This window comes from Dreissena polymorpha, chromosome 4 (genome assembly GCF_020536995.1).
Source record: "Dreissena polymorpha isolate Duluth1 chromosome 4, UMN_Dpol_1.0, whole genome shotgun sequence".
In the NCBI taxonomy this organism is placed as follows: domain Eukaryota; kingdom Metazoa; phylum Mollusca; class Bivalvia; order Myida; family Dreissenidae; genus Dreissena; species Dreissena polymorpha.
The window spans coordinates 83,549,929-83,564,278 of record NC_068358.1 but is presented as its reverse complement, the minus strand read 5'-3'; the positions used below and the strand labels follow the sequence as shown (position 1 = coordinate 83,564,278).

At 35.6% G+C, this 14,350-nt stretch overlaps 1 protein-coding gene across 5 annotated transcripts in view; it reads left to right on the top strand.

Moving 5' to 3' along the window:
• Window positions 1-14,350, top strand: part of LOC127877611 (3'-5' RNA helicase YTHDC2-like) — an 84,492-nt gene that overhangs the window by 16,248 nt on the left and 53,894 nt on the right. For all 5 annotated transcript variants that reach the window (XM_052423652.1, XM_052423651.1, XM_052423653.1 and 2 more), the window contains exons 5-12: window positions 4,223-4,425; window positions 6,421-6,587; window positions 7,492-7,594; window positions 8,447-8,603; window positions 10,275-10,329; window positions 11,128-11,180; window positions 12,694-12,812; window positions 12,963-12,991. In XM_052423652.1, the coding sequence (XP_052279612.1) occupies window positions 4,223-4,425; window positions 6,421-6,587; window positions 7,492-7,594; window positions 8,447-8,603; window positions 10,275-10,329; window positions 11,128-11,180; window positions 12,694-12,812; window positions 12,963-12,991 (886 nt within the window). The remainder of the gene's footprint in view (window positions 1-4,222; window positions 4,426-6,420; window positions 6,588-7,491; window positions 7,595-8,446; window positions 8,604-10,274; window positions 10,330-11,127; window positions 11,181-12,693; window positions 12,813-12,962; window positions 12,992-14,350) is intronic.

Here is a 14,350-nt window from a genome sequence, read left to right as displayed (position 1 = left end):
TACCCCTAAAGTATCATAGATATTGCTTTCATACTTGGAACACTCGCAAACTATCATAAGGGGACAGTAAAGGACAAGTTGCATAACTCTGGTTGTCATTTTTACGGAATTATGGCCTTTTTTTGACTTAGTAACTTTGAATATATGGTTACATTTTGTGTTTAGATCCACTTTACTTCTAAAGTATAAAGGCTATTGCTTTTACACTTCAAATACTTTCATGCTATCATGAGGGTACTGTACCTGGCAAGTTGAATTTTACCTTGACCTTTGAATGACCTTGACTCTCAAGGTCAAATTATTAAATTTTGCTAAAATTGCCATAACTTCTTTATGTATGATTAGATTCGATTGATACTTTGACAAAACAACTCTTACCTGACATACCACAATAGACTCCACCCAAACCATCCCCCCCCCCCAACCCCCCCCCCCACTAAATCCCCCCTCAATCCCCCCCCCCCCATTTTTTTTTTTAAATTAAAGATCATCTAATAAATGACCACCACACCCTTACACTATACCCCCCCCCCCTCCCCCCACCCCAAAAAAATAATTTTTATGCCCCCAGAGGATGGCATATAGCAGTTGAACTGTCCGTCAGTATGTCAGTCAGTCTGTCCGTCCGTTCCGAAAAAAACTTTAACATTGGCCATAACTTTTTCACTTTTGAAGATAGCAACTTGAAATTTTGGCATGCATGTGTATCTCATGGAGCTGCACATTTTGAGTGTTGAAAGGTCAAGGTCATCTTTCATGGTCAAATGTCAAATTTATGGTGTCTGTCCGTCCGAAAACTTTAACATTGGCCATAACTTTTTCAATATTGAAGATAGCAACTTGATATTTGGCATGCATTTGTATCTCATGGAGCTGAACATTTTGAGTGGTGAAAAGTGAAGGTCAAGGTTATCCTTCAAGGTCAAATGTCAATTATATGGCGTCTGTCCGTCCGAAAACTTTAACATTGGCCATAACTCTCATGAAGCTGCACATTTTGAGTGGCGGAAGTTCAAGGTCAAGATCATCCTTCAAGGTAAAAAAAAATATATATTAATTTCAAAGCGGCGTTCTCATGAAGCTGCACATTTTGAGTGGTGGAAGTTCAAGGTCAAGGTCCTCCTTTAAGGTTAAGGTCATCCTTCAAGGTCAAAGGTAAAAAAAATATAAATTTCAAAGCGGCGTTCTCATGAAGCTGCACATTTTGAGTGGTGGAAGTTCAAGGTCAAGGTCATTTTTCAAGGTCAAGTCATCCTTCAAGGTCAAAGGTAAAAAAATTAATTCAAAGCAGCGTTATCATGAAGCTGCACATTTTGAGTGGTGGAAGTTCAAGTTCAAGGTCATCCTTCAAGGTCAAAGGTCAATTTTTTTTTATAAAAATTCAAAGCAGCGTTATCATGAAGCTGCACATTTTTAGTGGTGGAAGTTCAAGGTCAAGGTAATCATTCCATCACAGATGGAATACTAGCGTTACTGTTTAAAAAAAAAATCTCTCTAATTTGAGTATAAAATGATTTTTTAAAATTTAATAGATATTAATTTATGTAAGGTTGAGTTATATTAAGTTTTGGTTTTCAAGTTTGAATTTAGAGGAGGCAAATTTATGACTTCACAAAATAAGACAAATTTTCAGTTTGAGAGAAATTGTGAACATTTGCCTTCAACTGTATCTAAGTTGTAATGCTTATTTTTTCTTGAAAAAATGTATTCTGCCATCAAGTATGTTCATATGCGTTTTAGAAAGTGATTCAAATAAGCATGGAAATACTTGTAAAAGTATTAAATGTATATTGCTTTAAAAAGTGGACATAATTCATGCATATGGCATTTTTAAACATAAATGGGGTTTGTGGAAAATAGATGGTGTTGTTTTTAATATTAATATTATAGCTTCCAGAATTGTGTCAGTGAAAGATTAGCCTTCTGGATATAGAGAATACTAGGTTAGCGTTGAATACAGAGAAGTTTATGTTGCGAGGCTTAGAACGCCGGAAGCGCGAGCCTTGGCGAGCGCTTTCGGTGTTCGAGCCGAGCAACATAAACTTCTCTGTATTCAACGCTAATCCTAGTATTCTATTTATCCCATTTGATTTTTGCAACGTGTCATTTAACAAAAATAGATCTAATAACCTTAACAATAATTTTAATTCAGTCATAAAAGCGCTTAAAATCTAACAAATGTAACCATGCGTAGTGATATACATGTATTTGTTCTGGTACGCAAAATAGTCTTTAAAAAATTCACACAAACTGTAAAACAAGTAAAATATCACCATATGCCTACATTCAATTTTACGCAGTATGCGAATTTTAACACATTACGACCGCGAAAGAAGATTTTACTTTACTATAATTCATTTTATTTTCGAAAGAATATGATCAAAATCCAATATGGCGGCGATTGCTCCTGACAAAATGCTGTTGATGTCAACATACATAGTAACATGTACACCATCGACGACCTAGTTCTGGCTACCATAACTTTAAATGTCGCTTTTTATGATTTTTGACTGGCGCGACTTTGTACAGGTCTGTCAATAGTCTAAATAAACTGTACGCTGAATTTTCTTTAGCTATCGAAGACCTTGACAATTTTGACGAGTAAACAGACAATTGCAGCGACTGACACTTTATTTGACAAAATATAATACAGGGCAATACGTTTTCCGACTTCGGACGACGAATTTAAGGACGCGCAGAACGTGTTTTTTATATAATGTTATGGGTAGATCTATGCCGTGTGTGATCCGATGCATCAATGGCGCCCATGTTAAAATCATTTCCCCGAGAACAGGGAACGACAAAAGTACAAACAAAAATCAAAACATGTAAGAACTAGTATCTTACCTTTAATAATCCTTTAAAATCCATTTAATAATCCATTTAACTCAATGATTGACGATTTTGCATCCAGGGTCTTTAATAATTATTTTAGCATAGTTAAATAAAGACCCTTATGCCATTCTATCACTTTAATCAAATGAGTTTATGAACGCGATAAACTTTCTTCTTCGTCACACGCTACGTCATGTACTCTACATTACTGCTGTTCAAATGAACCAGAGCAGTTTATCTAATAATAGCCGTTGGTAAACTCGGTTGCATTTGCAGATTTCTGCATACAAACATAATTATGTTTAAACTTGCACAATGTTTTATTTATCTATGGTAAATGCCCTTATTGTACGAGAAAATAATTTAATATATAAATATACAAAGAATGGAAAACATTCCAGTACACAACAGATAAATGAGTAGAAAATACCCGTGTACAAAATGGGACGTTCCCAATTCCATTTTTACCATCTTATACTTTACACAGCTCTATGCCTTACGTGAATTAAATAGGAAAGCAAACATAGCAGATTATTCATAGAATTTGCGATATGTGTATGGCTTGTTGTACATTCTTAATATTTAAGTTAAATGTCAAAAGTATATGCTTTGGTTATAAACAATGCACATTACACGAAATAAGGAAAATGTGATAAATTGACAATTCAGATATGTCGACATACAGTACATGTAGAAAACATGTGAAATAAGTCGCGTTTATAATAAATCGTCCAAAAAAATGGGGAAAATGAAGCAATAAGTATGTCAATTTATGATGCCATCAATCAGCTGATTCATTATACGGATGGCGAAAAATTATGTCATATGACTAGATTTAAAGGTTGATGGTCGTATAATTTTGAGCTTAAGTTTTGTCGACTATGTTTCTTATGAAAAACCATTCAGTGGTAAAGTAAATATAAATAAAAAATAACAAAACAAAAATCGTGTAATTTTATATTTTATTTCAACATTTCTTTTGGTGAATATGTCATATATATATTTTTTTGCAAAATATGCACATTTTCTTCTAATGGGTGACCTTATAATTCGATCAATGAACCAAACAATATCGACCTTATTTTAGCGCATATCGCATGACGTCATTTAAAAAGTAGTCCGTGCACGCGACAGGTATATTCCACAGTGTTGAATACAAGAAAGTATATTCCACAACGTGTTATACCGTCAATGTCGAGGTGAAAATGGGATAAAAAGACTTCTGTACCTGAGTAATGTAATTAAGAGCTGTATAAAGCTATTTTGCTGTTCAATATGCCATTCGATACTTTATGTTGGTTTAAGAATATGTAATAAGGACTCCAAATAACAGTAATTTATACTTTCACAATAGTGATGACCAGTATTTTTCTTTGTCTTTTGGCAGTGTCCAAAGAACTGGCTCGTACAGCTACAGGCCGCCTGAACAACGGTCTTCCACAGGTGCCACCTGGCCGTGGTAGCTCTGAACTGTCCAGCTTTACACAAGCACTGCCTGTTAACAGATACAGGGACACAATCCTGGATACCATACGCAACAGTCAAGTCTGTATGGTGTCTGGTGAGACCGGGTCTGGCAAAACTACACAGGTAGGCGGTTAGTCTTGTCGAGAAATGTCAACCAATGACTGTGTTGTCCAATTATGGGTTCATATTTGTGAAGGTTAACAAAAGCAAATGGCTGCATAATCCAATGTATTAGGTGTACACCCTTGGACAATCAAATGAAAGCATGGCTATAATTATCTAATTGTTTGTGAATTGCCTGGCAGATGCTCGAGCATTTAGGTAAAATTCTTAAATAGGATTCGTTTAACAAGTTTTCTCTATGTTTTCAAAGTTATTTATTAAATGTTTCATAAAACTGTAGAAAGTGTGAGTGTGCTGTTTTTAATCAATAAATGAATAATTGATGTAGATTGTATTGATAAGAAAAGTGAAGAATGAGATCCCTTACTTTGTGCTATTGTTTTAGTGAAATCAGATTGAAACTTTAGAGAATTAGGAAGGTTAAGGTTGGGTTGCATTCCAATAAATTCTCATCTTGAACTGTATTTACGCTCCCTCAAATTATATTTTTGAATATACGTTTGTAAGTAAAGCCATGAATTCAGATTTTAGCATGTTCTTGGCATCAATACTTCAAAGCATGCAGTCCAATTTCTATTGTTAAATGTGAAACTGGTGTGTGTGAGTACTATTTCTTTTTCACATGCACTTAGCAAAGTCATAGGCGCAAACATGTTTTCACGTTCAACATATTTTGCAAAATAAAGGAAACTGTTTGCTTTTAGTTATATTTGCAAGAAAAGATGGCAACAAAGTCAAAACAATGCCATCAAACATCTTGAGATCCTTTTCATCTTAATCATTGTTTTTTACCTAAAATTAAGGTATAAATTACAACTGACATGATTAGTACTTACAGGAATGCTTTAAAAAAAATTAAGAAATGCATGTTAAATGATATAATTTATTTACACACTGATTCTCCATCGGTCTCTGCAGTCTGCACAGGCTCATAATGGACGACACTTTCTGCCTTGACTAGATTTTTGTATATAAGAGACTTTCTTTTAACAAAACATTCAATAAAAGCAGAACGTGTCATCACTGATAAGCCTGTGCACGTGTCATCACTGATAAGCCTGTGCACGTGTCATCACTGATTAGCCTGTGCACGTGTCATCACTGATTAGCCTGTGCACGTGTCATCACTGATTAGCCTGTGCACGTGTCATCACTGATTAGCCTGTGCATGTGTCATCACTGATTAGCCTGTGCATGTGTCATCACTGATAAGCCTGTGCACGTGTCATCACTGATTAGCCTGTGCACGTGTCATCACTGATTAGCCTGTGCACGTCTCATCACTGATTAGCCTGTGCACGTGTCATCACTGATTAGCCTGTGCACGTGTCATCACTGATAAGCCTGTGCACGTGTCATCACTGATTAGCCTGTGCACGTGTCATCACTGATTAGCCTGTGCACGTGTCATCACTGATTAGCCTGTGCACGTGTCATCACTGATTAGCCTGTGCACGTGTCATCACTGATTAGCCTGTGCACGTGTCATCACTGATTAGCCTGTGCACGTGTCATCACTGATTAGCCTGTGCACGTGTCATCACTGATTAGCCTGTGCACGTGTCATCACTGATAGCCTGTGCACGTGTCATCACTGATAAGCCTGTGCACGTGTCATCACTGATTAGCCTGTGCACGTGTCATCACTGATTAGCCTGTGCACGTGTCATCACTGATTAGCCTGTGCACGTGTCATCACTGATTAGCCTGTGCACGTGTCATCACTGATTAGCCTGTGCACGTGTCATCACTGATTAGCCTGTGCACGTGTCATCACTGATTAGCCTGTGCACGTGTCATCACTGATTAGCCTGTGCACGTGTCATCACTGATTAGCCTGTGCACGTGTCATCACTGATTAGCCTGTGCACGTGTCATCACTGATTAGCCTGTGCACGTGTCATCACTGATTAGCCTGTGCACGTGTCATCACTGATTAGCCTGTGCATGAAGTCTCGTGTTCCCAGAGCATGGCTCATATGTCTGTCTGTGCAGGTGCCCCAGATGATCTTGGATGACTGCCACCGCACAGGGACTCAGTGCCGTATCTTCTGTACCCAGCCCCGCCGGATAGCAGCCCTCAGTGTGTCTGAGAGGGTGGCTGCGGAGAGGGGGGAGTCCATCGGGCAGACTGTAGGCTTTCAGATCAGGCTCGAGTCCAGGTATGCCATACTTGGTAATCAGTTGAGTTAAGGCGGCAGGGATAATTGTTTTGATACCTAATTTTTAAACTTCTGTGCAATAAAATATGTGTTTAGCATGATAATACTTACGATCTGATTTATGCTGCTCATTGTTATTCGTTCTTGCTTAAGTGGTATATAATTACATATGGTAAGGTGGCATTATTCTATTGCATTACGTTAGGTCATCGGACAAAGAGAAACACAGAGCTTGTCTGCATGTATGTTTAAGTTAAACCTCATTGTGAAGGGAAGGTTCCAGGCCAAAATAGCAGAGTGCTGTTCCCTTCTCCTGCCGTTGCTCAACAAAGAATATTGACTTGTATTTTAACTGCAATAAATTTTGTGGCGGAGCAGATATAAATTGATTCTCTTAAGGAAGTGTTTAGTACATGTCATTGATTGATTCCAAGTTTGCACCCATGTACTTTACGGATATTTGTGCATTCTTGCAACGAAGGTCTTTATTGTGTTGTGCTCTTGCAGATTGATGCACAGTGTTTTATGTTGGGAAAGATTTAAGCCGTGTTCTGGGAAAACTGGGCTAAATGAATGTACTTAAAGTGTCATCCCTGGTTATCCTGTGAAGGCAAATCAGAGATACACTGGATTAGTTTTAGGAGAGACATCCTTGGAACGAAACATTCCATAAAAGCGAAAAGTTTCGTTCCTGATTTGCCTGTGCTTACAGTAAAACTTATCTTAGAGTACACTTTACATACAAATATTAAGCCCTGTTTTCCAATAACGTGGCTTTATTATAATGTGTATGTTACCACTTGTTCTTATTGTTTTGAAAACATAAGTTCAAGACGTCAAGTCTGTATTTTTAGAGCCTCTATAGAATTATTCCTGTTTGATTGTGAGTTTGTATTGATTACAGGGTGTCTCCCAAGACCCTACTGACCTTTTGTACCAATGGAGTGCTGCTGAGGACACTGATGGGTGGGGAAAGTACTATGGACACTGTCACACACGTTATTGTGGTAGGCAACTATAGCTGGCAAACATGAGACTTGTGATTTGCATTCACATAAATAACATGCCTGAACAATGTCCCATATTGGCACTTAGTGTTATTTCCTGTATTATACTAGTTTTTCTGAATTTACTCTAGTTTTGTTTGGACACTTAACGTTTAATGTGTTGTTTATGTGTAAAGGCTTGTGTTATGTATGTTTGAAAACTATATCTGCATATTTTAACGTATTCCTATGTAACTTCTGAGATGCCCTTGGTATAAAAAATTTCTGTTATCCCCCCATTTTTTTTAAAATTCATAAAATATAATTTTTTGCGGGAATTATTGTTGTGTTTAGCTTTTGAAGTGTTTGTAATTACCTCATAGGCACTTGAACTTGTAAAATAAATTTTTAGCTTTTTATGTAGCTTTTTTTGTCTAAAAATGTACTACGTCTTGGTATCTGATTATACCAAGAAAAATTACTATTATTTATTCCAAGTAATGAGTTTTTTCCATAAATGAACTGATATAAAGGCCTACTTACCTGATATTAAAAGTCAGATACTTTTTATCAAACCAATATTAATGAAGATATATGATTTAAAGGTGTGTACATGCTACATTATTCTCATAAATGGTAGTAAACCAAATACAATAAAATGTTGGTATTCTTCTATGCAAACATTTTTCTTATGTTCATTAATTCATAAGACACCCAGACAGTGTATCTTGTCAAGATGGCCGATTACTCTTTAAGTAGTTAGCAGCATTTCATGATTGAACTCCGCACATTCTTAATTGAGTATACATATAATGCAAAAATTTCAAAATGAAGCATTTTTTTATCAGCTATTAAAAACAGTCCGTTTTTCAGGACGAGGTTCACGAACGTGACAAGTTCTGTGACTTCCTGCTCATTACTCTGCGAGACATCGCACAGCGCAATTCCCGTCTCAAGATCATACTCATGTCCGCCACTCTCAACATTGATCTTTTTGTGAAGTACTTTTATAATTGTCCGGTAGTGTCAGGTAAGTTGGGTCTGCTGGATTACTTAAAAGTCTTTAAGATTGAATAGATTTGATTGTGGGGCTTAGTAAACTGCATTATGAAGGACTATGTAAAATATATTATGTTATAGGACTTTGTAAGATAGCATTTAGAAATTGTTTAGCAGGTGCAATGTTTTGTGACTGTACTGGGACTTATTATTGTTAATATTATTAAAAATTGTAACTGTATGCCGTCAAACCTCTTTATTTCAAAATCTCTAGGACCAAAATTTACGTCTGGGTTAAGATAGATTATATTTTCAAAGATCTATTTCATTGTGATAGTGGATTTTATAAACACATCAACTTACACATTTTATATGGTAATGTTGACATTTTGTTTCTGTTGTTTTATTACTTTTAAATGTGGTTAAGTTGCTTTTTTGCGTATTTAACAAGAATAACTCACATTTTATTTAAACGATTTTTACTTTACAAGCTGGTCATCTTAATACCTAAGTTTGTGAATTATCACACTTGTGAAAAAAACAAGCAACCTATTGATAAACAACTGATAGGAAAATGGACTTTAATCATTCAGATTCAAACTTTGAATAAGTAATTGATAAAAACTCAGAGATGGGGAATGATTTATGGGTTCAAAATAGGGGAAATTTGAATTAGCTGAGTTAAAATTAAACATCAAATGTAATATTAAATTAATGAGAAAAAAAAGCAGGACTTAAATGTAATTTGGAAAAAAAAGGAATTTTGATTATCAGTGTTTTAAGTAAGAGCAATCTAGTGTTTAGTGCTACAGTGGAAACCCGATGGCTCGAACTTGCAAGGACCTACAACAAAATTCGTGCCATCCGGAATTAGAGACAACCAATTTCTAACATACTTTTGTTTACTTACATGAATCTGCAATAGAGTTGCATCCCCAGTTGAAGAGCATTCATACTGCCTGAACTCCATACTACTTTCTGCTTTGAATAAATAAGAACCAAATATATATGTAATATTTTTATTTATCAATATTTTAAAACAGTTGCTTATACAATCAAACAAATGTCATATTATAAATGTATATTATATCATCACGTTTTTATGCAGCACATTTATGGTTACACATGTAAGAAAAGCACCAAGAAACAAAACATGCATACGCACTTTATACACATCACTAAAATATTAAACAGCACGATATGTCTTATTTATTCGCTTGTTTTGTTTTGTTTAAAGAATGATATGATGTCAGTCTAGCTGTGTTATGTTCATGAGTCACCAAGATACCAAGTTTTCTATTCCACCTTTTACTAAAATCTATTAACAACTGAGAATATGACATGTATGCAACCGGTGTTACATCATGTATGGCCTGCCTTTAATCAAGCACTCCTACTTGATTAACAGCCTTATGTGACTCAAAGTGAGTTCGAGCCAAATGAATAAAAGAATGTGTGAAAACTGTGAAAACAGTTTGAGCCATTTGTTATTTTGACACTTGCGAATTCAAGCCAACCAACTCAAATTTATATTAATATAAAATTATATTATAACTAATATAACAAATTGGTGCTTTGAGAAGAGTTCGAGCAAACAGCAAAAATGGAGCAAGTGCGTTCGAGCCATTGGGTTTCAACTGTCTTTGAATAGGATTATTTTTTTGGCATTATTTTGCATTAATAAGTGTTGCTTTTTTAACAGTTCCAGGGAACTTGTTTCCTGTCGAAGAGCATTTCTTGGAGGAAGTTCTTACCTGGTAAGTTTTAAAGTTTTTAATACAACTTACAAATGACAATTGTCATGTCATTTTGAAAAAACATCTGTAAATATAATTTTATGCATCCACCAAAAAGGGAATATGTAGTCACCACTTTTTCTATCGGTCTATCCTAAACAAAATTCTGAGATTTTCTAAGCAACTACTTGCCAAAAATTTATGCAATACTGTAGGAAGAAAAATAGAACAAAGGTATTTCCCCAAAATGAGATGTTCATGGAACCATGTTGTTCGATTTCAGTTAATCTTTCAACTTAAGACTTTATTTTTTCTGCAATACTGATTAAGTACAATATTTGCAGCAACTAAATGCCAGATTTTAATCAAACTTCATGTGGAGATTAATTTTGCAAGTCAAAACAGGTATTCTGTTTCAATAATTTTTCTTATGCAGGTAACAGTCTTTTAAGACTGCTTAATAGATTAGTTTATAGGGCATAACTTTTGCCATGTTTGTGTTGGAGAAATTAATCATAATTATACTGTATATAATTCATACATATTTGTTTATATGATTTCATAGTTTGTAAATTTCAATAAATCTGCTTTTATTGTTGCAGTCCCATAACATCACAAAACGTTATGGCGAGCGTCCATCAATTTACTGATATCCTTATTCATGATAGCATTAGTTAAATGCACGGCTTGTTAGAATATATAATTAGTAAAGCTACATGTTTCCATGGTTATAAAATTTTATGAAATGAAACTGTATGGAAATACCTTTGATTTTTTTTTATGTGAAGTTAATTTATATCGAGATTTGTACTTTAAAAGGACAGGTTACACAAACAAAAAGATGCAAAAGTACAGAGCAGAAATGTCAAAAAGTGAGTATCCACATTTTTGTAGAATTTAATGTAACAATTAAATTAAACAATTTTATTTGAATAATGTCAGAAATATTTTACCAATTTTCATTTCTTTGAAAAGATTTTTTTTCGTGTAAGACATTTGCTGGTTTAATTGGTTTAGTTGCATCATGTGCTCACCATGTGAAGTAATAAAGGACCATGTTTTAAATTAAATATCAAATGTATAAAAAAAATCGGTCTTATGCCATATGTGGCTAGGGTGCTACAGACCAGCCTGCGCTATGTGGTCAGGAGGTACACTCTCTGCCATTAATTATGCTCTCCTTCGAAGAAGAGGGGTAATATTGTTTTGCTGGATGTCAGTCTGTTGGCGGTCCAGTTCATTTCCAATCAATAACTTGTGAACAGATTGACCAATTGGCTTAATATCCCCTTTGCATTGGCCTTTGTCAGTAAATGACCCCTATCGAAATTGGGGTCACTAGGTCAATGGTAAATTTCACTGTCACACTAAATGACATAAGAGTGCAAATTGTTTCGGATCAGTAATTTGTGAACAGAGGGACTGATTGGCTTGATACTTCCCATGTGCATTGGCATATTGATATACGTGTCTAAGTCACACTAATATGATAAGATTAACTCTTATGGTCAGTTTTGTTGCAAAAAATTCTTTGTTTCATGGTCCTGTTTGGTGGGCATCTGTCTCTGACCAAGAGGTCTTGTTTCAAGTATATTTTGTGACCTATTAGAGGGCAGGATTGCTGCTGACCAGACTGAACAAATGCACAGGCTGGTCTTTAGCTACGCTGACTACATTTTTCATTTGCATTAGACACAAAATGCTGAACTGAGTTAAATAATTGTAGTTTACCTTTTAACAAGGGTTATAATGGGGTAAATGAATTGATTTCTGTGTAAATGTTGATATTTTTATGCCCCCGAAGGAGGACATATAGTGATCGGACTGGCGGTCCGTCTGTTCGTCCGTCCCTCTGGTTTAGGTTTTGAAAAAGACTCATAACTTCAATCTAGCCTCAGATAGCAATTTCATATTTGGCATGCATGTGTATATGGACAAGGCCTTTCCATACGCACACAAATTTTGACCCCTGTGACCTTGACCTTGAAATTAGGGTCCGCGTAAAGGTTTCGAAATCTGCGTTTAGGTTTAGAAAAAAGCTCATAACTTCTATCAAGCGTTTATAGGGGGCATAAGTCATCCTATGGTGACAGCTCTTGTTTGTCTACTGTTTTAATTAAATATACACTCTTCATGAACAAAAATGTTTAGAGTCTTTTGAAATAAATCCCATTAAATACATATATACAAATGTTACATGTCTGTTTAATATGTCTGCACAGGCTAATCAGGGATGGCACTTTCGGCTAAACTGAATTTTTGCTAAGAAGATACTTCCTTTTAATGAGGAATACAATAAAAGCAGAAAGTCTTGTCCCTGACTGGCCTGCTGGGACTGCAGAGCGAGGGTCACATATATAATAATACTTGGTCCTCTGTACCCAGAGGCAGAGAAGGAGGCGCGGCTGTCAGACTGGGTGGACCCGCGGGTTGACGTGAGGAGGGAGAGACTCAGACAGAAGTATGGTAGCCAGGAGGAGGAGGAGGGGGAACAGGCGGACAAGGTGCCTGATGACAGGAACTCAGTCCTTACAGTATGTACTCATAAATGATATTGTCGCTGACCTTTTACATGTGGTTTTAGTTGGGTTTGGTGTGGTGATGCAACCACATTGATTCTTGTTTAAATCTAAAACAATTTTCAGCTGGACAAGGTGTCTGATAACAGGAACTCAGTCCTTAAGTATGTACTCAGTCGAGCATGTCATGTAATAGTTGAAAACATAAAGCAAAATGTATGGTTTTTGTATATAATTCATAATTAAGTGTTGTGGAAAACCTGTTTACATGTGGTTGGAGTTGAGTTCGGTCTGGAGATGCAACAACATGGATTTTTGTTGAAATTCATGTTAAAGTGTACAATAAGGGAAATAACAAAGTCCTTGTTGTAACATTTATAGTGTTGGCCAATATGATATAGTATACATTTAACTCACAGGCATTCGGCATTAGCTACAACCCCCCATGACAAAAACAGTTCGTCGAAAAAATATTTTTTTTACTTATACATATTACAAGGTATATGACTTAACGTAGACACTTGAATTACTTATTTCGGCATACCAGCCAATTTCCGAAGCTCATTACTCCATCAATTTTCAACCGATTTGCACAATTTTGTTATCAAACAACGCAGAAGACTTAATACTAAATGAATAAATCAATGCATGTTCGCATAAGTCTACCGTAAAGCGGTCATAAAAAAAAACTTGCAACAATATATCCAAGAATCGATCTGATTACCACGAAAATACATTACAAATGTAAACACTTCGAATGCCTGTGATTTAACTGAGGTGCAAAGTCTTAGGTGCTTGGAAGAAAAAGAATGTGAACAATAGTCCACAGATGAGTCATTTAGTCAATACTGCACACCAATATTGAATTGTATAGTGGTCCTTAAAAGTTTGTTTAAATCTAGCGGCCAGGCAGTGTCATGATTTATATATTTTATGATTCCCTCATATTGAGTGTCTCCTGATTTTGATAATTTTGTTTACATTAAGATTGAGGCTGTCGTGGTGACGTCACACACATGCGCTCTGAGTATTTTGTTTCACTTATATTAATACGCGTTAAATAAATACAGACACAACCAAAAATGAGGAAAAACAGGTATAATTGAATTTCAAAATCTTACTTCAACTAAAATATTCCAAATTTATCCTTATTTCATACATTTGGTTAGTCCTCTTCATTAAATTTGCACATAGATTGCAAAGTGAAGCAGGCGACTGAACTTGTTTGATTTATTTACAAAAGATTACTTAATTTGCTCCAAATTTGCTGAAAATGTTGGAATGGAAGATAAGAACATAAGAGCTGAGCGCTCACATCGTGTCAAGTGATATATGGATGTACAGTGGGAATACACATGTCCTGATTGGATATTAATTTTATCAAATCTTTTAATAATAACATAGATGCAAGTACTTCCCTTTCGCTGTGATGTCTGGATACCAGGTAATCAAGCGCATAGTGAATGTTATTGTGGGTGTATATTGAACTATCAGCTTTGTGTGGTTAAACATGCTGTATATAA